This window comes from Lipomyces tetrasporus, assembly GCF_029532465.1.
Source record: "Lipomyces tetrasporus strain NRRL Y-64009 chromosome Unknown POJ06scaffold_13, whole genome shotgun sequence".
NCBI classification, from domain to species: domain Eukaryota; kingdom Fungi; phylum Ascomycota; class Lipomycetes; order Lipomycetales; family Lipomycetaceae; genus Lipomyces; species Lipomyces tetrasporus.
In genome coordinates this window covers 82,627-104,510 of record NW_026611608.1, presented here as the reverse complement: position 1 = coordinate 104,510, position 21,884 = coordinate 82,627, and the positions used below count along the sequence as shown (strand labels likewise).

Sequence of the window (21,884 nt, the reverse complement as noted above, 5' to 3'; positions counted from 1 at the left end):
TCGGGTCGATACTGTAGTGATTATGGCAAGAATAATGCCACAGATCGCCACCAGTTGATAACACTTTATCGCCGTCAGAGTTCATAACATACCGACTGTTTCAAATTGTTGACACCTATTGACATTACTACATCCACCAGTTAACCCTTATAATCCACTGTAACCTATGTGTCACCCTTTATTGAAAGTCTCCGATTTTCACGCCAAATCCCCCTTCCGGCACCTCATACAAAGCAGCCGCTCGTTTAAAATCCACGCCGGACGATATGATGGTATTGCCCCACCAATTGAACTTCGCTTTCGTATACTGCAAAGTCAAGAAGATAACGATGCCACTAAATGCTATTCCCGCTGACAAACCCGACGTCAGAAGGTAATTGTACTTCACCCACCAGGCAAGGTAATGTCGCTTGATGTGCCAACTGAAAGCGAATCCAGCGAAAAGTCCGGGAGTGTAGTACGAAAGATTGTATGACCCGCCCCACCTGTTTACTCCACTGATGATGAGGACTGGATGCACGTATTTCAAATAACGGGGAAAGTACATGCGCAAGAGCCAACAGCCGACAGCTGCGACGAAGCCAATAAGGAAACAGTACTTGAGTGCGGGGTACAGAGAAATGAACATGCGTTCAGGACCGACCAGTCCGAACATGATCGTATCCGCATAGAGTGACCTTGGGAATGAACAAACAAATCGATCTATTTGCGTCACGCTGCACAAGTCCAAAACCGACGCGATGAGAAACTCGGTCGTGCCGATAGTCACTAACGTTTGGAGCAAAGTCGCCAGCATCTGCGCACGGAACACAGCGCGCGGCGGAAGCTTAGAGTAGTGTCCCATTTTTAGATCGCTGATGAAGTCCTCAGCCTGATCATCAATATTATAGCCATAGACACGACATATCATATTTGCCATGGCATTACCGGGAACCATGTACCCGGTGACGATAACCGCAAGATTGCTCATTCCGAGTTGGTAGCCCGTCACAGCAAATATCAAAGCAGTCGGCACCAACATTGCGACGCTGAGCGCAACTATCACGAGTATACTCCAGACCGGGGTGTCGGTGGGGTATACGGTGACACCAACGATGCCGAACACCAGCGCGATCACAAACACGATGGCGTACCACCAGTCCGGGACTTCGGGGTACTTTGCCATAATCCTCGAGATAGGATCCTCATAAGTTGCCAGATTGTGCCGTTTGGGGTTTCGGATCTGCTGCCAAAATCCCTTGAGAGCTTGCCAAATAATACGACGCTCGGTTAGAAGAATATATGTGAAGCAAAGCGTATAAACGGAGAAGCTGGCACCGCTCGAAATCAGATTACCAATTGACATATATGGCGGGGAATAGTTCCGGTAACCCTCCAAGTCTATCAGATTGCCACCAGCCATCGTAACGCGCGAAATATTGTAGTCCTCACCCATGTTATCGAAGACACCGTTCGAATTAATGGGCAGATAGCCAGTCCATTTATAGTTCGTCCAATACAAAGCTATCAAGAGAATGCCGCCAAGAAACATTCCAAGATATCGATTTAGCAGAGAGAAAAATGGCACGACGAGAGGGCTGGAGTAGTTGATGACCGCCCAGTCGAAGGTAGTGATCGGATTGTAACCAAGCCCGAGATATGATCCGGTAATGATAGCCAGGTTTTTGTTTTGCGGCGCAATCCAAGTCATCCAATTGAATGTGCTGAGAACTTTGAAAATATAATTCGGAAAGAAGAAGTAGAAAAACGAGGCAATGAGCATTACGAAGAAGAACTTGTACCTGGTAATAGTCCATCCATTGACTGAGGACTTCACCTCCGGCAAAAGCAAGGCACGATTCAACGCCAGGGTTGGCAGGATTGTAGGCCACACGGCCTTGACTGGATAAATGACCCATTTGCGCAACAGTCCAGCCAAACCGAACCCGAAGAACAACGTCGAAAAGTTCATCAAGAAAATGAATCCGAAGTTGAGATACTTCATGCCAAAGAATGTGTCGAGCGTCATCGTCAGTATATAGCCCATGAAATTCGAGCTGCCTGCAGCAATATTAACCATGGTTGTCACGAGCATCTGCTCCTTGTGCGTCCAGGGTCCTGGGTTCGTGCAGTAACGGTTTCCACGGAAAGTGAAAGACCAGTTCGGAAGGCGTTCCGCAACCTTGCCGCACGGGTAGAGTAGCAGCTGGATAACCGTGGACTGAATGCGCAGACTAGGCTGTCTCTGATTGAAAAAAGTATTGACAAAGGACCCGATGCAGACCCAAATCGTTCCAAGAACATAGGCGCGGATGGTTTCAACAGGAATGGTAGGGTCATCGAATGGATCACAGATGGCTCGAACTTCAGGGTACGGAGAGTGGTATTTGATCAAGGCTGCCTCAATCTTGACGTCAAGGTCATGGCTTTCGGGATCTTGGTCGCGGCCTTCTCCTGCAAGCAGTCCCGTTATCTTTGTCATGGTCTGTGCAGGAAAGTTGACATCGTCGTCATGATATTCAACGGCGTCCTCCAATATCTGCAGTCCTTCTTCAATTGTCATCGTCGACACCTTCTCGTACATGAACTCGGAGACGGGATCGACAAGGTTAGAAACATCTTCTTCACGAAATTGATTCTGGTTCCTGATACGAAGGATTACTCTCGACTTGTCGTCAATAGACTTTTCGACAATATGAACTCCTTTCTTCAGCTCATGGGATTCTTCGAATGAATTGACGACACTGACCCGCGGCGCCTTTTGGTCCTCAAAATAGTCGTCAGAGGTTCTATTCTTCATTGCGTGTCGTGATCGTCTATACGGTCGGTTGATGTGAATATTGCGACCAATACTCTGATTAAAATGCTTACCTTTAGAGTCTAGATAAGATATCAAATTTCTCCACACCCTTCGCACGCTTGACTAAAGACGATAGGCAAGGGAAAATACAGAGGCAATTGCCTTATATATTCCGGTCGAATGAAGTGGTCACACCGTCCTTCGTCTATCTCCCTTCAAAAGATAAGGAGAAATGAATTTGGTGTCATCATGCCAAGTTTTGCGCCGTCATCGAGACCTTAGTAGAAACAGCAGGCAATCAAACTCTTTCTGCTAGCCGGCACTGCAAAACCTCACTTCTTGGCTTCGGCACCTGCTGATAAACCTTGGTCCAAGTCTAACTGGGAAGAGTCCTAGCTTTCGTTTGAGACAGATATATAGGCGAAATTGTTACAGTAGAATCCCGTTAAGACGCTGTAAGCGATAACCTCGCTGAACAGATATGAAACGGCTGTAAACATTACATCGGCTTAACAGGGTTCTAGTGTATCTCTTTTCTTACCCACATCTCAGACGCAGGAGTTACCATGTCTCACTGTAGTTGTGTGTAATTCTCCCATGTATAGCAAGGTTCGCGTCTAACTGATAATCCAACTCATAATCTTATCATTGACGTCTGATACTTCTCAGCGTCTGCTCTTTGATTGAAATACAATAAGCGCGTTAGGATTGGTGGAACGGTAAGTGCCATCTTGCACTAAGTGAGACTGATAACCTTATATTAGAAATCAGTGATCCGTGCCCTATTAACCTTGCGAACAGTGCGCAAGCCACGACATGTTTGGCGCTACGCACAGGCTGTGTATGCACCCGGCACGACTGATAAAAATTGCGGCGTCGCATATTGAGTGTATGTCTGTCGGCATAGGCTTGGCGTGAGCGATAAGGAATTGTTAGTTCGCACATTAAATCTGTCGCATGGGGTAAGCGATAAGGAAATTGCGCCGTTGCACATTGAACCCTCTCTCTGCCTTGGATGGTGAGCAATACGGTTTCTAAGCGCCAATGGAATATGGTGACAAATTCTTCGCAGACAACCTCGACTGACAGGCGAATTTGTCCACTTCAGCTGTGTGGCAAGTAACCACGTTTTCGCCTTCAACTGTCATCAACGACTTCACTCGAATCCAATCTCATTGTATACAATTCTAAAGGGCAAATGATGCAAACGGAAGAAACTTTGACCCTTCCAATATCCGTAGTCTCTGATGCAGAGTAGCACTTAGCAACAAGAATTGGCCATGCCCGGACGCCAAGAGGGGAACTTCGTCGTCAGCTTGCGACCACATCTGTGGGTCGACCGCTACCCTAATATACTTGCCTGAGCGTTGCGTTCGCTGAAAATTGGTGGGCTTAGCGCCAGTTCCGCACACGGACAGGTGAGTGACACTCGGAAAACCAGTACCGGAAGGAAGGCGACAGCCGATAGGCTTAATTTGCAGATAGGTGAGTAATTCTAACAACGAAAGAGAATGTGAGAGGTCCGAGCCGAGGCCCAGAGACTCTAAGGAGAAGGAGACGGGGGAAATGTTATGGCATAGGATAAGAATAGTCAAGGGTCGAGTTGAACATTGTAGGTTTGAAATACCTGACGAGTTTCCAGGGTTAACAAGCGCGCCATTAATTCTATCCTCCCGATGATTCTGAATGGTGTCCAAGTCGAGCTGATCACAATAGAGATTTCGTAGTTCTGATACCTCTCAAACTGTTGTTGGATCATGTACTTATCCGACACTCTGGTCCTATTTTGATTGTCATGTACCAGCTACGTGAGCCTAAATACCACTCCAAAACTAAAACAAAAAAGAATCGCCGTCACCCGATGGCCATTTTGCTCCGCTAGAATGATGAACCTGGAAATTGGGGTCTTGCGGCGCGATATGATTCCGCCTTTGTTCCGTTGTCATCGATGTGTGTTGGCCGACCGTTTAAGACACTTTTATCTCCCAGTTGAAGTTGAGGTAACTCATACCCGCGGAGGAGAGTCTTCAGACGATTGCCGGCCCCCTGTCCAGGCCAGCTTGATCTACTCATTTTCTCTATGCCAAGTAAATCATTCGAAATTTCGAGGAGACACCATAATGGACCACGTCCTGAATTTTAAATTACATCACTGAAGACACTGATAGCTGCAATTAGCCTAGGCGCAATTGCATCAGCGTACGGGGGATTCGATAATGCGTAATACAAGCATGATTCCTGTTGAAAGCAAGTGAACATCTCTGAACCGCACTGATTTCCATTTAGTCGGTAGTCCAGGGGCAGGAATTACTTGCAAGAGAGAGGACACGTAAGTTACGTTATGTCAATGTCGTCGCTTGCATTGTGGAACTGCCGGTGGAGGGTTATTGATGTAACCGCGAGCTCACTCGCCTGCGGGCAATGTTACTTGCGGTGTGGCTGCAAAAATTGGAAATCCTACCTATTCCTCTTTGGGACTAGGCGGAAATGGGGTGTTTGCACGTGGTAACCTTGTTCCCAAGTCGATCACCACACTCTGTCTAGTAATTTGATCGATACCATGCCAATGTATGACACAAATATTTGCAATTTTGTTATTGAATCTGAACTTACAATAGAATGAAACAAACAGTTTTTGGGGCTTACTTGTACATGACCTGTCTACTGATTTTGGCAATTCTGGCATCTCCGGTGATGTCCAGCACAATCTCGGATACTGTTGACTGGCGTCCAAGCAGTCGTATACGATTGACTCATCCGGTTGATTATGTTTTGGAAGCCAAAGGAACCTACGTTGCGATGTATAACGTCCACTCCCGTTATGTGATCGATGCTGCGTTAATCAAATTATGGAATCTACAGCGCGCCTTGGGATCTTGGGGGGTGGTGTGGAGATAATGGACTTCCATTGTCTGCAAGGATCCTATCTGGGGCTAATCCACGGGACTTCAACTCGCCAATTGTATCGTTGAATTCATCATTACCTGAAGCCATCGACGATCTTATTAATGGTACAACCTTTAATGATGCACTCGAGTTGAAGACACAGTACACCGACGAGCTAATACGACTCGAAACCATTTTGAATCGAGATAACACTGCACTTCCCGTATCAAGAGCAGAGCTATCAGCATACCTGCTCATTTCAAGAAATATTTTATCCATGACACTAAGCTTACCTTCGAACTGAATGTCCGTGTAATGGACGGTAGTGCAGCGTGCGGCCGCCCGCTTACATCACAGGGACTGTCCCACGGCCTTTCCTGCGCAGTCAATGACGCGTTCTTGAATTTTAATGTTGCGTTGTTTATTTTGGCATTTCTTCCATTCCTGCCAGGTTGGTGTTGTGGTGTGGACGCGCGTCCGTCGCTGGTGTTGGCTAAGAGATGTTTGGCTTCTTTCGTCGGCACGACTGCGTGGTCGCGTATGACCCTATGAAGGCCGTCTCTGCCTGGGATGGGTTTGTCAGGGTGTTGCAAATATACCATACAATTGAAAATATGGATTGAAAGAGAGTTCTATGTACAATACACCATACGAAACCTAATATATATGGTCTCTTGAATTGGGCCAAGAACGTTTTCTTATTCGAGATGAAGGAACATATATCCCGTTGCATTCTCGGATTGAACTTGCATTGTTCTCCCGATGCCCAATGCAGTACCATAAGAAGTTCCATCGCTTCGCCATCTTCTTCAGCGCAATCCGGATTTTTCGGCCGGTAGAACTCCAGTGACGCCAACTCCTCTGCATACGTCAATGAGTGGGTTTCATCATCAGCGCAGTCGCTCAATTCAACGCCCGGACTGATAGTATCTGGTCCACTATTGTAATAGATGAAGCACAGGAGGGATTTATCGGTAGGACGGGCGAGTGACTGGCTGAAAAACCGAATCACCACGTGGATGTACGCCACGGGAGACAACCATGGAAATCATGACTATGCTGAGACTTCCTTCGAACCGTCTTGCCCATGAGCAGCAAGGAGAAGAGTTGTTTAAGGCATGTGAAGTAACAAACGAGCGCACATGTACAGTAGTGCCAGTTGTAGGGTCAGGATTATATGAAGCGTGTGACAAGAGGGCGCCGGAATCCCGACTTCGGTGTCGGAGAAGTCCAGGAGCTCCTCTTCGGAGAGATAATGAGTGTCTGTCATTCTTAAAGAGATTTTTATATATTGTCAATAACTTGTTCCTCCTCCTTCTATCTACTGGGAAGACACTCCCCTTTGTATCCTACGCTCTCTTACTTGGGCAGCGGGCCGTCCGGTCTTGGCATAATAATTTTGTACTGGGAATTTCTGGAAGAGCGGTGGGATTACCCGGCCGGTTGGTTGGTTACCCGGCCACTCTCTGAACATCACAGGAAATTTGGAGTCTCAAAAAAAAAAAAAAATTTGTATGATTTGATTCTAGGAGTCAGGGGATTCCGAATGATGCAATTATTTTTTTGGTATTGGATGCGGAAAATAGGCTGCTCTGTCGTAGCGCAGGGCCTTCGTCGTCGTTCAGAAGACCATTTCGATACTCCGCTACCTATCGCATCTGCCTTCGAATCCGGACCAGAGTCTATAGAGATTGGACTTACCGCTGGCTAGAAAGACATGCAGGTGTTAAAAATCCTTTTGTAAAAGAAGACAAGATAGATGGAGAAGTACTTTAAATTGGCCAGCCGTTGCTCTTTCAAATGGTACCGCACCGATCGATAGGGTGCAGAACAAACTCACTATTTCCATAGCCAGCATCACCTAACCAGTACTTGCCTGGCGGCGTAACAAAGCCTTGGGAAGCCTGAGCATCTGAGAGTACTCGCCCGTCGTGCGCTGAGCCTTCCCAACCGGCCAAAACGTATACAAAATTCAGGTCGAAGTCACAAACAGCAAGTACGTTCGGTGACAAATAGCCTTTGCGGTTCCGAAATTTAGGTTGCTCCTCCAGACTAATATGTGCGGCAATATGTGTGCCATCCAATCCTTAATCCATTTGTAGTCAATTGCTATTTAGTTTCATCAATAACTGCTCTCATATGCAGCTCAGTGAATGTACCATTATTTCTGTATGCCCAACTAAAGGTTCGTTGTCTCAATACCGTCACTGTGAATAGTAAGTGTATGCACTATCCTAATGTTAATGATAACATGTAATTGTCCGTTTGAATTTGTTGGCATAGGGGAATCCTCAGCAACAATGCGACTAGGGCTGGACATGATACGATATCGCCGAGTTTTGCCCATATCGCATATCGTATCGCTGGACTTTTCTGGCCGGCGATATTATCGCCCATTTTATCGCCAACTTGGCGATATCGTATCGCCTATATCGTCCAAATACGATACGATACGACACGATATCGCCAACTTGGCGATACAGGGAGAGGGTAATGTGGTGACCAATGAAACACTAGAAATGGTCGTACACTCCTTTGGATATCACCAATTGACACGACTCTATTGAAGTAGGACATCCAGTTTGAATCGAACTTGGCTATCAAAAATATCCGTATCTCTATAATATCAGATCCCAACGTCTAACAGAGTGTCCAGCCCTAAATGCGACAGTCAGAAAAAAAGTTGAATTTGCATGAGGTCGTTCCTAGTCATTTCCTCAAAACATACACAACTTTAGGGGTGTCCACGAATAACTAATATATTCGTATTCGTATGGTAGTCGTGCGAATATATGGCTGTGCGCGAGGTACAAGACCAGGCATAAAAGAGTCAAATATCCAAGACAACAGTCATTATCAACTCCGACGTTCATTAGGCATGACCCTCAAGCTATCTTTAAATTACAGTAGATTATTTATTCGCTGCGTAAGACTCCTGGTTTGACGTCTGCCGTTCGCTTGCGGACCCTAACCTCCGGCAGCCGTCCTGAGCCACCACCGACTCCGAATAAATTTCGGGTCAGGGTTTCCCGTGCCGCGTGGCCCACGCCGCTTCAGGAAGTCGGTCGGTCGGTCGCCAGGAACCGGAAAGGCCAGTGAATATACCTTGCACGTACGCAACAATTTCAATCAACACATGCGGTCACATTAGCGTGATTCAAATCGGAGCAACTAACTGTAACAGTCCTCCAGCAAGCGACTACGATCCCAAGTCTATGCTCGAATGCAGGTGATCACACCCCGCGATATCTGGTTGGAATGGACGTACGGCATCGAATCGGATTTTATGCTGAACGGAACGCCTGCGTCATGGAGGTCCGGTCAGCCCGTCACTTGGGGTGATGAAGCCCGAAAGATTGAGCTCGATGAAAATGCATATGACTGTAGTGTCAGCGCCGATGAGAAGTTCCTCGCCCTGGCGATTGGACGACAAGTTCGCATCTATGATTTAGAAAATCTCGAACTGAGAGAGGCACTCAACGGACATACGGAGAAGGTCTTCCGTGTCCAGTTTTTCCCGCTCGACATTGCTGGCAATAAGTATAAGCTCGTTTCGGAGTCAAAGCCGAATTCGAGTCGAGATTTGGATGCTATGATTGTCGTTTGGACACTTGACAACCATGGGAAGAACACGAAAGGGCCTCCAGATTCTGTAGATATTGAAAGTTTAGCTGCAACGGCGACGGAGGAGGCGATGCGGACACTTATCTCCAGCCATGGATGGATGAAAGAACACGCAGATAGTGACAAGCTCTTGGCCGCAGTCAAAGAGATCGTGTCGCGGGCGTATGACAGTCATATTGTCCAAGACAACTTAGTGATTTCTGGAGAACTGACGGGGTTTGGGTCTCGTGCGGTTAGTAATGACGGCAAATTGCTTGTGTATGTTTTGGACAACCATCAAAGTCGACATTCGACTGCCACAACTTTGGGGCCTAAAATTGTGGTTTGGGATATTGAAAGGGGAGAAAAGAGGCTGATGTTGGAAGGGCATACTGATAGCATCATGTGGGTAAATGTCAGTCCCGATGGCAAAATTGTCGCATCGGTGTGTTGGGACGAGATGGTTAAATTGTGGGACACTTCGACTGGGCGTTTGATTCATGACATTGGACCTACTGGTGGTCAAAATTGGACCGGCGTTTTTTCTCCTGATTCCAAATATATTGCGTTCACTAGGGGGAGCCCGTCTACGATTGTATACGTTCATAGTGTTCTTGACGGAAGTCGAATCTGTGAGTTTCAGGTTTCCACATCCTGGCTGAGATCTCTAGCCTGGAGCCACGAAGGACATCATCTGGCGGCCGGTGGACGGTCTGGCGTTGTATATGTATGGAATCCGCTTCGTGGCGAGCAGGAGCAAAAGTGGCAGTTAAGGGGCAGCGAAAGGCATCGTCGTATATTTTTGGAGACCGGTTACGTGCAGTGGCTGGACAACAAGGGAATGATGCTGGCGTATAAAGGGACGGAGGGCGGTGTAAATGTCTACGACATGCTGGAAAATCAAAAGTGGAGGTCTGATCCCAAGAAGAGCGATTTGATCAACTTGACCAAGTCGTCTGGCCGCCGGTCTCTACATTACATTCGAAAGGCAAATCAGCTAATTTCGTTGGACATGGACCAGACAATTAGATTCTGGGTGGTAAACTAAGCTTTATTCCAGATCGTCAAAGACACCATGATTCAGTATTTTTAATAGTTGACGGACAGTCAGCCGTTTGAACCTTTGGAAAGCAACAGGATCGATATCGTCTTCTCATAAACATCATTCCTTTCTCGAAGAACAAAAATTGTTATAAGGCAATCTTTAAACCATGGATAAAATCGAGAGTCGTCAGAGATTCGAGATGCAAGGGGAGTATCAAGATCAGGGAAATTGACAACGGCGGGGTAAAGGATGAGCAGCGATTCGAGAACTTCATGAAATGATCTGCGAGCAATTAGCTAATGTCTGCTTTGAAATCATTATAGTAGCTTATTTCAAGTCATTATAGTAGCTTACTCGCTTACTATTCTGTTTCCAACAAAGTAGCGTTCCATAGTATCTCTCTGTGAAGCTGGCCGGGAGACGATATGTAGGAAGATTGCTAGTTTCAGCTCCACTGAAACATGCGTTGAGGCTCTCAACTGTGTATGGTTTACAAGCCAGTTGCATAGCGAAATAAATGTATCGCGAGACATCCTTAAGCGCTCTTAATGCGTTCAGGGTGGCCACATGTAAGTAGCTGGTCGAGGTACTGTTGCCTCGCGTTCTTGTTCAAATTCCTCCTCCTCTGTGGCCTTTTGTTCCCTGCCCCCTCTTTTTCCTCCGTTTGTAAGGACTCTAGTATAATCGTAAGGAAGAGGTTGTCGATTAAATCGTCCTCGATATCAATCTCCCGTTGGGACCGCATTGTAGAGGCGCGGTACTGTGATGAATTCCGATCTGTTGACGTGTCGCTGTAGCTTGAAGGTTGATTCTCAAAAAAACGCTACTGTGGGGAGTGGTCAGAAGTGTGGTGTTCGGTGGGCTTCACTAGCGTAAATGGAGTTGAAATGGAGGTCAGACCTCCATTAGCTTTTTGTATGGGAAAAGGTTGACCTCCATTTGAACTCCATTTACGCTAGTAAAATTGGAGCTCCATTTAACGTTACCTGATTCTTTTTGTGTATAATGGGAGTACCATTAGAAGGGGTGATTCTTTTTGTGTATAATGGGAGCACCATTAGAAGGGGTGATTCTTTTTGGGTTTAATGGGAGTACCATTAGAAGCGGTGATTCTTTTTTTTTTTCGAATTTAAATGGGAGGGCCATTAAAAAAAGAATCAGGCCCTAGTCTCATCGCGACTTCATGACATTTAGGGTGACACACCTGGACCCCCTGAAAATGCCAGAAATCGGGGTGACACACCTGGATTGATCAATTTAGCGGTACCAGGGTTACCCTAACCCACACCACGTTGATCACAAATTATTCAAGCCCTTGCCGTATCGCAAAATTAGGGTACGAGGCTCGAAGCGGCATGCAGGACGGAGTAAGATAAGAGGCGTTTTATAGTGGATGATAACATGGAAAGCGCCAGAGGTCTACGACATATATCGATAGCTTTCTTACTCACTTCAGCAGGAGATAGATTCTGTATCGAAACTTGCTGGAAAACTTCATTATGACACAGAAAATCAGAGTGGGAGCCGTCCAGGCGGAGCCTGCGTGGATTGACCTCCAAGGTGGTGTAGACAAGACGATCCAATTGATTCAGCAAGCCAGTCGGGACGGAGTCAATGTTCTTGGTTTCCCAGAGGTGTGGATTCCTGGCTATCCATGGTATGTTAACATTCTCTAAGCTACAGCCTTCCTTCCTAGAACCCCGCTCATGCGTGCGTGAAGGATAATATGGACCAGAAGCGTCGTCGAGAGCACAGAGCTGATGCATGATTACATGGCCAATTCCATGTCACGAACCTCTCCCGAGATGGCACGCATCTGCGCAGCTGTCAAAGAAGCTGGCATTTTTGTCGTGCTCGGATATAGCGAGCGTGATGGAGCAAGTCTCTATATTGCTCAGTCATTCATTTCTACCGAAGGCAAGATTGTGCACCATCGCCGAAAGGTCAAGCCAACACATGTCGAACGATCTATCTGGGGCGATGGACAAGCAGACTCACTGAAATCGGTCGTTGACACACCATTTGGGAAGGTCGGCGGTCTGAACTGCTGGGAGCATCTGCAGCCGCTCCTGCGATACTACGAGTATTGCCAGGGAGTTCAGGTACATGTTGCTTCGTGGCCCCCGATGTTTCCGCTGCCCGATCCCAAAGAACTAAAGTGGCCGTATCATGAGACGGCAGAAGCGAGTCTCCGTGCAAGTCAATTCTTAGCTATCGAGGGCCAGTCTTTTGTTATCCTTTCTACGCAGATTATTACAGAAGGAAATCTCGAAAAATTAAACCTTCTAGGTGTAAAGATTATTCAAGCAGTAAGTACCCCACGCCGATGAGCCATCTTCCAGCAGTTGGAAATTCTGAGCTAATGGTCTGTCTCCTTTAGCCTGGTGGGGGGTTCTCTATGATCTTTGGTCCAGATGGCAAAATGCTGTGCGAACCTTGGCCAGCAGGAAAAGAAGGCATAATGCAGACGGATATCGATCTTCGGGACATCGATTATGCCAAAGGCTTGATCGATACTGTGGGACATTACTCACGGCCGGACTTGTTAAGCTTGTTGGTGAATCCGAAGGCAGCACAAACGTATCAATTGATGGATTCGTAAATCGAGAGAGATTTGTGTAGTGAATGTGGCAGATAATAGTTATGCTGATTTTACGTCTGCTCTACACACGCTTCTTGAACTTCTCAATCTATGTGCCGACTCTGCATCAAAGGCCTTTATTGTCCGGCAGGTTGTTCGCTAATTACTGGTACATACCGTCGGCCACTGTGAAGAGGTTACAAACCGCGTTGAGTAAATTTCCTGATGACAATATCCTCCTAGCGTGCGTGTTAGTCAAAAGCCGGCGATTTCAAATGAGACCACGAATTAGGGAATCCGCGAATGTCTTCGCTGTTCAGCTTATCACCGTCCACTATGGCCATCGGCCCGACGGCCGATTGCATGGTCTCGTAGATTACCCGATAATCCTTGATCCTGCCCGAAGATGACGGTCCTCTTTCTAAAACCATGCGGCATAGGATTCCGCTATTAACGATAATTTAGTACCCGTTTCTCTTTTTAATTTTGAAACGCCTCACCTCTTGTACCGTACCTGCAAACTCGCGAGTAAAGTCTATCAGCTGGTCTATGGCTTTATTACCTGATTTACCTATAGTAAATAATACTAAGTGAAGTATATTCCAAGCTTTTGTAAGCTTAGATGTCCTCAATACTCCTGCGTACAGTACATACCACGGAGCAAGGCGCCTTGTGGCGCAGCAAATTCGGAGATAGGCTGCGCTTATCATTCTTATCATTGAGAAGGCCTTAAGCGCGGTCTGACGGCTAAGCACCTGGGGTGACATGGGGCGGCTAGAGAGCGGTAGGCGCACTCTTGGACTCACTGATGATTGGTTTCCGGCAGATGCGGGTCCCACCGCCGCGCTTGATGGACGACATCTTATCACGTCTTTATCTCGATCACCTACCATCATAACATACTCGAAATTTTCCTCAGTTAGCGCGAATCCGCAATGTGGACGATTTATTCTTGGTAAGATGCGAAGATAACGAGATTGATCAATCTGGCTCTACTCCTACAGTTGACAATGATTAATGGCCATGCAGCTCAAAGTCTCATTACGTTCAGCTCTTTCATGCCTTGCAAGACTTCAGTTATCTTAGAAGATTTATATACTTGATACTGCGCACCGAGACCCAAAATCAGATCTCTGCACCAGTCTAGAATGACCTTGTTATCATCAGTTGCACCCAGACGGGACAGTCCTCTTTGAGACGCGGTGCTCCATTTGGCGGTCCGAAGGTCTCATGAATGTGGGACCTACAATCTTGGATTATGAGTACTTCATTGCCACTGCAAGCAACTGGAGAACTGATTAGCAGAGCAGTTCGTATCTGACAATGGTGCAAATACCAGGAACTTTGTCATGGTATGGGATGAAGGCTAAATCATAACCACTCAGCCAGTGGCAAGTTTGGATCTATAAGCTATCACTCACTCCAAAAGAGTTTATTATCGAGATCCTGCGCACGGATTGGCCAGATTGCATCTTGCTGAACTGACTTGGACGACGTGAAATTGTGCGACACTTTGGTTCTCAAGTGAGCGACTGCCGGGAATGGAAGTGGGCGTGCCACCGCATCCAGCAGAAATGGCCATGCTTAGGGACCGTACAAGCAGTGAACAAGTTGAGGGCTGCAACCTAGAATTTTGTGATAAAAGATTTATGTCGTAGAGTCTGATCCTTAAATAATAAATATCATCCCTGACTCCTTTCTTTACCCTGACCCTGAACCAGGGAGTGAAAGATCGAATGGCCATAGCTAAGCGCCGCGTGGATTGAGGCGGGGCCAAGCTCCGCTGGGGGCGACCTTATTTCGTCCTGATAAGCACTTAGCACTGACACTAAGGCTACATTTGGCAAAACGTCGTTTACCATAGTATGTTAGAGTCAGCGACAGCAGCGTTTCCCATAGTAAGTTTACTAGCATTTTCTCGACTGAAGAACAAAAATCCTCGGCAGCCCCATTGTGTTAGGCTACCAGAATAAGCCCGCAGCGAGTTGGCGATTACCTGAAGGAGAACAATCATTTTATTACTCCCCATACAGGCACTTGAAGAGTGAGTACTATTTATAACCTAGCTGTGAGTTAACCAAAAATATGCCTGATTTTTAGGACTTTTCTATGTCATAATACGCGCGAGTATATTTTGTTAACCAGACTGTGGGTCAGATACGACGGTTTCCCACACAATATTGTCGTACCTCCCAAGTAACAGATCACTCAGCGGCCAGAGTATGGACGAAATAAGGTCGCCTGCTCAGCTGGTGGTGCAGAGCCGGCCGCCATGCAAACGAGGTGTGAATTTGATTGAATTTTTGGGTCTGAGCACTCTGAGCCTGGCCTTCAGCTAACTGCCTTGTTATGGCGCCAACCGTCTGCCCACCAAGGATCAAATTTAAAACCATTAGTGCATTGGAATCCCCAAAGTCAGTCGGTTCGGATGGGGTATAATTCTTATTGCATGTAAACACAGGGTAGCAGGTTTTGCGCAGGCACAGTTGGACAGCATGGGGTTAGGTCAAGGGCTAGGGTATAGCAAGCCGCTGGCGTGACAGTGAACGGACAACAACGGACGGCGATGTGAAAGCGAATGAGCGCCCGGGCAAGCGCGCATCGTCGGTTCGCTACCTGTCCGATGAGTTAAGTACGTAGAACACAGCTGCATACCGTTGGCTATTATAGGGCTGCACACGAATGTACGAATATTTGTAAGTCGAATACGAATAAATTGATGTCAGGTGCTTATATAATATTCGTACGAATAAAATTTGCATTATTCGTAATTATTCGTATTATTCGTAAATCCTAAATAGTACTAACATCCCCAGATTTGTATACATCTCGCAGCAACACCAGACGCCTCATAGTCTCCCCGCTCAACGAGCTCCTCCGTAAGCCGAGTAAATCGCGTCCACTATTAAACAATCTTTCTACTGACACCCCAGAGGCTGGTATAGCTAAATAATCTCTCGCGGCCGCTGCCATTCGCGGATATTCATCACTATGTGTTCTCCACCAAGAGAGTAGCCAGTTTTTCTCCTTTGCCACTGACTCATCTATCATTACAACTCCATCTTCAAAGTACCGGTCGACGTCAGATAGGTGCTGCTTTTGAGGTTGCAACTTCTGTAGTACTCGGGCCTCTATACTCAATCCCCTGGTTACGTGAACTTCGCTGGGCGCGAACGACTGCTCTGCCACTAAAGGATACCGCTCACGTAGTAATTCCTTTATATGCCTGATAACCGTCTGGGCCGTTACTTCTCCCAATTCTTTCTCCAGCAGCAATGTCTTGAAGCGCGGGTCCAGGACTACAGCGAAATAATACATATCCTGCCCATCCATGAGATGATAATACTTCCGGAATTTCTTCAGACCTGCAGACACAGCTGCAGCAATCTCTGAATTAAGACCTGAAAATTCGCCCTCTCTAGAAGACGCATCAAGCAATATGTCGTGCAGCTCGTAATAGATGGGGATGGCCAAGCTAATTTGTGGTTGGCGCTTCGAAACAGCAAGAGTGAACTCCTCAAATTTTGCAAGGACATTTTCTATTTGCTGCAAGTGATCCCAATCTTCCGCGGTGAAGGGTGGAAGATAAGTTTGATGCTCAATCCACTTCTTTATCTGCTGCTTCGAGTTCAACGCATCTCTAAGCATCCGATGGGTTGAATTCCAACGCGTATCAATATCGTATTCGATAAACTTATCCTTCAGCCGATTGGTCTGACATATCAGCTTCCATTGTTGCTTCCTCTGCGGAGTTCTGGCTACCCAGAGGGCCATAATTCGAAGTCGAGCCAATGCGGAATGTGGTCCAACCGTGTTGTTATTCTGCATAAGATCACAAGCTGCAACTGCCGTACTGTGATCGCCGGCTTTCAATTCTGAAAGAATATCACTAACGATCAGATTAAGGACATGTGCCATGCAGCGGATATAGCTGTCCAGCCCTTGAAACCGGAAGGGCTCTGCATCGCCTGCGGGAGAATCCACATCACGAAATTTCTCTGCCAGATTGAAATACAATTCCGAAACCAAGGTTTCATTATTGGCGGCATTGTCTGCGGTGATTGCCAGGAGCTTATGCTCAATCTGAAGTTCGTCCAACAAGGTTTTCTGAAGTAACTCTGCTATGTTCTCTCCGCTATGGATGCCGCTGATTTCCGCAAACTCAAGGACTCTCTCTTGGTACTGGAAATCAGCAGTCAACCAGTGACCAATAACTCCCAGTATGGCTTTGGAATTTTTGCTGGTCCAGGCATCCAAAGATAGCGCGATTGTTTGACATGTGCACTCTAGTTCGTCGATTAATTGTGTCCGACACGACTGGAATTCTGTGTCTATTCTACGAGCCATTGTCATGCGGGAGCTGAACGGGAGCGAAATACCTAGATCTCGGAAGATCTGCTGGAATGCCGGCGATTCGATAGCGTCAAATGCCATATTATTCAGGACTATCCACCGTACTAGGTTTCGTTCCAAAGACCTTGCTGCGTTGTCCTCCGCACGTTTCTGGAAGAAACTGGCAATTGACGGTTGTTTGGTGCTGGACTTGTCATTTTCATTGCTACTTTCAGAGCCACTTGACGAGATTCCATGTTTGGTGAGGTGAAATCTCATGTTTGATGTTGATGTTGCTCTTGCGGAATCAGTTGTCCTCCAATTACAACGAGTACATCGTATCTCACGATCTTCTATCGGCCCTTTGCCCCTCTTCGGCCACCATAGCTTTCCTGGAAGCTCTAAAATATCAAATTGCGCCCATAAAGATTGATTCTGCGGTTTCTTTCGCGAAGATTCTGATTCGCTGGAGACGCTGGACCTGTCGACCCGTCCATCATCTGTTAATTCAGGCTGCTGAGAGGAGTCTGCTGGAGAACTTTGACGTTGGGTCAGTTGGCTTGCTGAGTCGTCTTGAGTAATTTCGACGCTACCGGCGCGATTTGAACGAAATCTTTTGACAATGCGGTCTTCTGGCGCTGCTTCGTCGTCGCTGCCATCGTTAAGAAGGTGATAATCGAGCCTTTGAGAACGCTGCCGGTGCTTGCGTGGAGTTACAGAGAAATCATCCATATTGTTGAGAGCAGAATTGCGGCGGCGACTTTTTGTGCCTTAACGAGGAAAGATATCCTCTGGTTTTGGATAAAACCGTTACAAACGCGTGCCTAGACGCGTGTCCAAGAGTAAACAAGAAGACGCGACGACGCTCGGGGTTTGTTGGCTTTACCCTAACCTGTTATAAGCAGCGTCTTGGCAAACCTACGAATAATTACGAATCGAATACGAATAAGACCTCCCAAACCATTAGTCGAATACGAATATGAATTACGCCAAAAAATTCGAATACGAATAAGGAAAATCTTTATTCGTGTGCAGCCCTAGGCCGCTATTATAACACCCTGTCTCATTCAACAATTAATATCACAATATTGGCCAAGCCTATGCAGTGATAAAGAAAGCCGCATTTTAAGTGGGAAACGTTTCTGAACCAATTTAACAGCAGGGCCAGGTCCTGTTGCACCAAAATAACCTTGCGTGGGCCCAAGCTAATGACTAACAATGACCAACAATGACCACCACTACCCTTACCCCCAGGTGGCTGCATCCTCCAGACGTGCATTTTTCCACGCTATTGTTGGTAATTTCCTGATGATTAAATTTTGAACTCCGACTCGATCCTCTCGAGACTGGGAACACGGCATATCATATATTCCGTCTCCCGCCAATGCTTCCAGTCTATCCATTTCAAGCAGGCGCCCTAGAATGGTCCATTCCTAAAGTGACACGCGTCGTTTCATGTACTGAATGCCACCGGCGAAAGCAGAGGGTGCGCTATCATTAATTTCTTATACCTTAGATATTGCTAACAACGTCATCCAGTGCGATCGCAAGTCCCCATGTAACCAATGCATTATACGCAAAGTCGAGTCCTTATGCCACTATGAGAACAACTATCGACGAATCCGACGAGACTACCACTCGTCTCATTCTTCGATTGCTACTTACACTGTTCCGGCGGCAATGGGGCGCCTTCCTCAACCGACATCTCATAATTCTGTACCAATGTTGTATTTTCAGTCCGCAGATTCACAGCTGCTGCCTTATGAACACCACCTAGCGAGTTTATACAACTCTGGTTCCGACGCTGCCTCACCTCTTTATCCTGCCGCGACGGCAGGTATTCTGACGCAAGAGTCTGTTCCTAGTCGAAGTTCGTATTCGGTTTTTGAGACTACAGACGCGGCAGCACAGATTCTCGCGTTAGCTCGGCATAATACCCAGCCGCCAACAAACTATGACCAATCACGTCAGTCCTTATTATCATATTCATCAGGAGCAGCAAGTGATCCAGGTATAGCGTCAACGCCGTCCGAAGGCGAAGACGGCGATTATGAAAGTGGAAGCAGGGCCAGTGATGACGATGGAGATGATCCCGCCGTTCTTGTTGAAATTCTGGGATATTTTCCAACAGCACCGTCGAGCGTCGCGCAGGATCTGAGAGAGATTACTATCGGAATTGCTGCGTTGCCTGGAAAGGTCGCTTCAGATGACTCCCCTGCCATGTCAGATCCAAGACCATCTGAGTTCCCCGGAAACAAATGGCCTGTGGTAAATCGTTTACTGCGCACAATGCCAGCACGACCGTACGCAGACCTTTTGATCCGGATATTTTACCAGGAAGCAAACTTTTATCATGTTCTGAATGAAGTAAAGTTCTTGGAGGACGTGAATGCCTGGTGGGCGCTTGACGAACGACGGAGCTGGACCGCCGTCGAGACCGCCTGTCTAATGTTTCGAGTTTTCTCTATCGCGTTATATTTCATGCCTTCAGAGAATATGGAGACGATAAAACACATAGACGGTAGCGTTACTAATCTGGCCAGAGACTATCACGCTGTAGCAGTTGAGCTCGCCGATCTTCTCCCAGATTCATACAGCAAGGTTATTGAGCGCATATTGCAAGCGGCCTGGTACAAGTACGATCTTCGAATGAAGGACAGCTGGTATTGCATCGGCCAAGCGATAAGAATGGCACAAGAGATCAATTTACACGTGGAGGCTCCAAACGAGGCGCCCTCTTTCGAACGCGAGAATCGGCGGAGAATATGGTGGCTGATGTATTATTGGGATAGATGCATGGCGATCGTTCACTCGAGACCGTTTATGATAGCCGACGATGTATACAATATCCCTATGCCACTGGATTTGCCAGATGATTGCTTCTATCCTTCTGTTCGACCTGGTCCACAAGTTACTCCCTATACGATGCGCCTGACCTGTTTTCACCTCTACAAGTTGATATCCTCGATTTACTCAGACCCGCAAGGGGTATTCGTGAATCTGATGTCATTCATCGCCATGCTGCCTCCCTATCTTCGTCCAGAGAACGCTGACACGTCTTTGGATGAAGCATACCCGTTCCTTGCCTCCCACCGCAGTTTCCTGGCGGCAACAATCTACATGGTCGGCTGCGCCATCTACCGACGCGACGTAAACATCCCAGGATTGGATTTCTGTCTCCGACTGCTACGAGTGTGCGATGACCACCTCAAGACTCTCAAGAAGCACCAATACCGTATCTTTATGCTAGTGTATTGGAACTTGGAGCCGTCAGTACTGATATGTCGGGATATTATTCGTGAGACTAAACGTCAAGGTGGTCTTGCGCACGCCATGATGTCCAGCAACGACGGAGGTGTTAGCGGAATTCTGGGCGACGATGCGGGACAGAGCAGATTGGTCGCTTGGACACATCTGGAGACTGCGGAAGGTGCGGCTGTCCGGTTGAGAGAATTCAGCCAAAATAATAAATTGGCCGGGAATGCGTCTAAGTTGCTGAAGCAAATTGTAGCAAAAGCTCGACGTGAGCTGAAAGCTTTAGAAGATCTGCGGCCGATTATTGATAGTTCGGGCTATGGAAGTCCGGGGTCACTTAATGAAGGTAGTGGGTTATCTGAAGACTCGATGCCGGGTCAGTATTACTCGCTACAAGAGCATCAGGACCAGAGGGGTCAATCGCATGGTCAGAGTCCAGATGGCGAAACTTTGCGCACTATTGCGCCACGTATCGAGGCAGGCGAGCAATCCTTACCATACGCGATAGAAAACAGTGGCCAGTCCTACTACAACGGTGCTACTATGGTAACCCCTCCAGCACACGCGACGACTTACCTTGGACAAGCAGGCGTTGGTCTACCAGACTTTTCTTTGGATATTTTCCACGTTCCGGATGAGACTGGGCACGATATATCATCGTTGTTCAACTCTGGCTCACTCTAGTATGGCACAGAATCTAGGCCGAGTAGGGAACTGAACTGGGGGGGAGCAAAGAAAAAGCTTACATAATAAGGTGTTTTGTAGGTTTAGCCTTACGGCCGAAAAGGGTCCCGACTGCATTTACAGTACCGATATTTAGCAATTTCGGACGACACAGTTAGTATGGTTGATCTCACGACTATGTCTCTCACGTAGCGAACTTTATACGTGCTTGTTGGCTTATCAACAAGTGAACCACGGGTCGTTTGCGAATGGGAGCCACCATTTGCATGGTCGCTTAAGGTTAAGGTTGGGTAGGTGACAGCCCCCGCCTGAGCCCCTGACGAAGCTGTCATTGTAGATCGGTGTGCGCAGGTCATGTGCATGCCTCAGACAAAATAACACAATGGGACTCGAGCGATAAGCTTACGCCTGTGCTGAAGCTAAACTCGATCCGCTAAGGCTAATGCGGTTAGCGCGAGCGTCGATCCTTCCCCTCAAAAGGGATTTCCAAAACGTTGGATGCAGTGGTACGCCGTCACATAGGCGGTCCGGGTTAGTGCACATGAAGTCACAATGACTCCCACGTGAACAAAGTCCACTCATGCGAGCTGTGAGAGCTTTGTGAGAGCTCGGCGGTTTTTTAACGAGAGGTCCAGGCCGGAAGGGCTCTGGAAAATAAACCGACATACTGCCGTTCATCACATTACCAGAGCTATGCGCAGTGGTACAAAGTCCTGCCC

At 47.2% G+C, this 21,884-nt stretch overlaps 5 protein-coding genes across 5 annotated transcripts; 4 read left to right on the top strand and 1 right to left on the bottom strand.

Annotated features, from left to right (window-relative positions):
• Window positions 1-172: 172 nt before the first annotated feature.
• POJ06DRAFT_286850 (OPT oligopeptide transporter protein-domain-containing protein) lies at window positions 173-2,830 on the bottom strand. The gene has a single exon (XM_056190244.1). The coding sequence runs from the start codon at window positions 2,777-2,779 to the stop codon at window positions 179-181; it is 2,601 nt and encodes an 866-aa protein (XP_056040072.1). The 5' UTR covers window positions 2,780-2,830; the 3' UTR covers window positions 173-178.
• A 2,493-nt stretch (window positions 2,831-5,323) lies between these two features.
• Window positions 5,324-5,798, top strand: POJ06DRAFT_41633 (uncharacterized protein). Its single transcript, XM_056190997.1, has one exon. The coding sequence runs from the start codon at window positions 5,399-5,401 to the stop codon at window positions 5,675-5,677; it is 279 nt and encodes a 92-aa protein (XP_056040071.1). The 5' UTR covers window positions 5,324-5,398; the 3' UTR covers window positions 5,678-5,798.
• Window positions 5,799-9,206: 3,408 nt separating this feature from the next.
• Window positions 9,207-10,458, top strand: POJ06DRAFT_262966 (quinon protein alcohol dehydrogenase-like superfamily; the record flags this gene model as incomplete). Its single annotated transcript, XM_056188817.1, has 1 exon — window positions 9,207-10,458. A coding segment is annotated over exon 1 (1,054 nt), but the record flags the coding sequence as incomplete, so codon positions are not given.
• A 1,212-nt stretch (window positions 10,459-11,670) lies between these two features.
• On the top strand, window positions 11,671-13,196 carry POJ06DRAFT_262958 (carbon-nitrogen hydrolase). Its single transcript, XM_056188816.1, has 3 exons — window positions 11,671-11,970; window positions 12,034-12,622; window positions 12,694-13,196. The coding sequence occupies exons 1-3, from the start codon at window positions 11,813-11,815 to the stop codon at window positions 12,913-12,915; spliced, it is 969 nt and encodes a 322-aa protein (XP_056040069.1). The 5' UTR covers window positions 11,671-11,812; the 3' UTR covers window positions 12,916-13,196.
• Window positions 13,197-18,523: 5,327 nt separating this feature from the next.
• Window positions 18,524-21,546, top strand: POJ06DRAFT_278762 (fungal-specific transcription factor domain-containing protein). Its single transcript, XM_056189763.1, has 2 exons — window positions 18,524-18,712; window positions 18,766-21,546. Exons 1-2 carry the CDS (start codon window positions 18,611-18,613, stop codon window positions 21,163-21,165), a joined length of 2,502 nt encoding a protein of 833 aa, XP_056040068.1. The 5' UTR covers window positions 18,524-18,610; the 3' UTR covers window positions 21,166-21,546.
• The last annotated feature ends 338 nt before the right edge of the window (window positions 21,547-21,884 follow it).

Coding starts and splice junctions, on each gene's coding strand:
- POJ06DRAFT_286850 (XM_056190244.1), bottom strand. CDS start 2,779: ATGAAGAATAGAACCTCTGACGACTATTTTGAGGACCAAAAGGCGCCG.
- POJ06DRAFT_41633 (XM_056190997.1), top strand. CDS start 5,399: ATGAAACAAACAGTTTTTGGGGCTTACTTGTACATGACCTGTCTACTG.
- POJ06DRAFT_262958 (XM_056188816.1), top strand. CDS start 11,813: ATGACACAGAAAATCAGAGTGGGAGCCGTCCAGGCGGAGCCTGCGTGG. Junction 11,971..12,033: donor TGGATTCCTGGCTATCCATG/GTATGTTAACAT, acceptor GCGTGCGTGAAG/GATAATATGGACCAGAAGCG. Junction 12,623..12,693: donor GTGTAAAGATTATTCAAGCA/GTAAGTACCCCA, acceptor TGTCTCCTTTAG/CCTGGTGGGGGGTTCTCTAT.
- POJ06DRAFT_278762 (XM_056189763.1), top strand. CDS start 18,611: ATGCTTCCAGTCTATCCATTTCAAGCAGGCGCCCTAGAATGGTCCATT. Junction 18,713..18,765: donor GCCACCGGCGAAAGCAGAGG/GTGCGCTATCAT, acceptor AACGTCATCCAG/TGCGATCGCAAGTCCCCATG.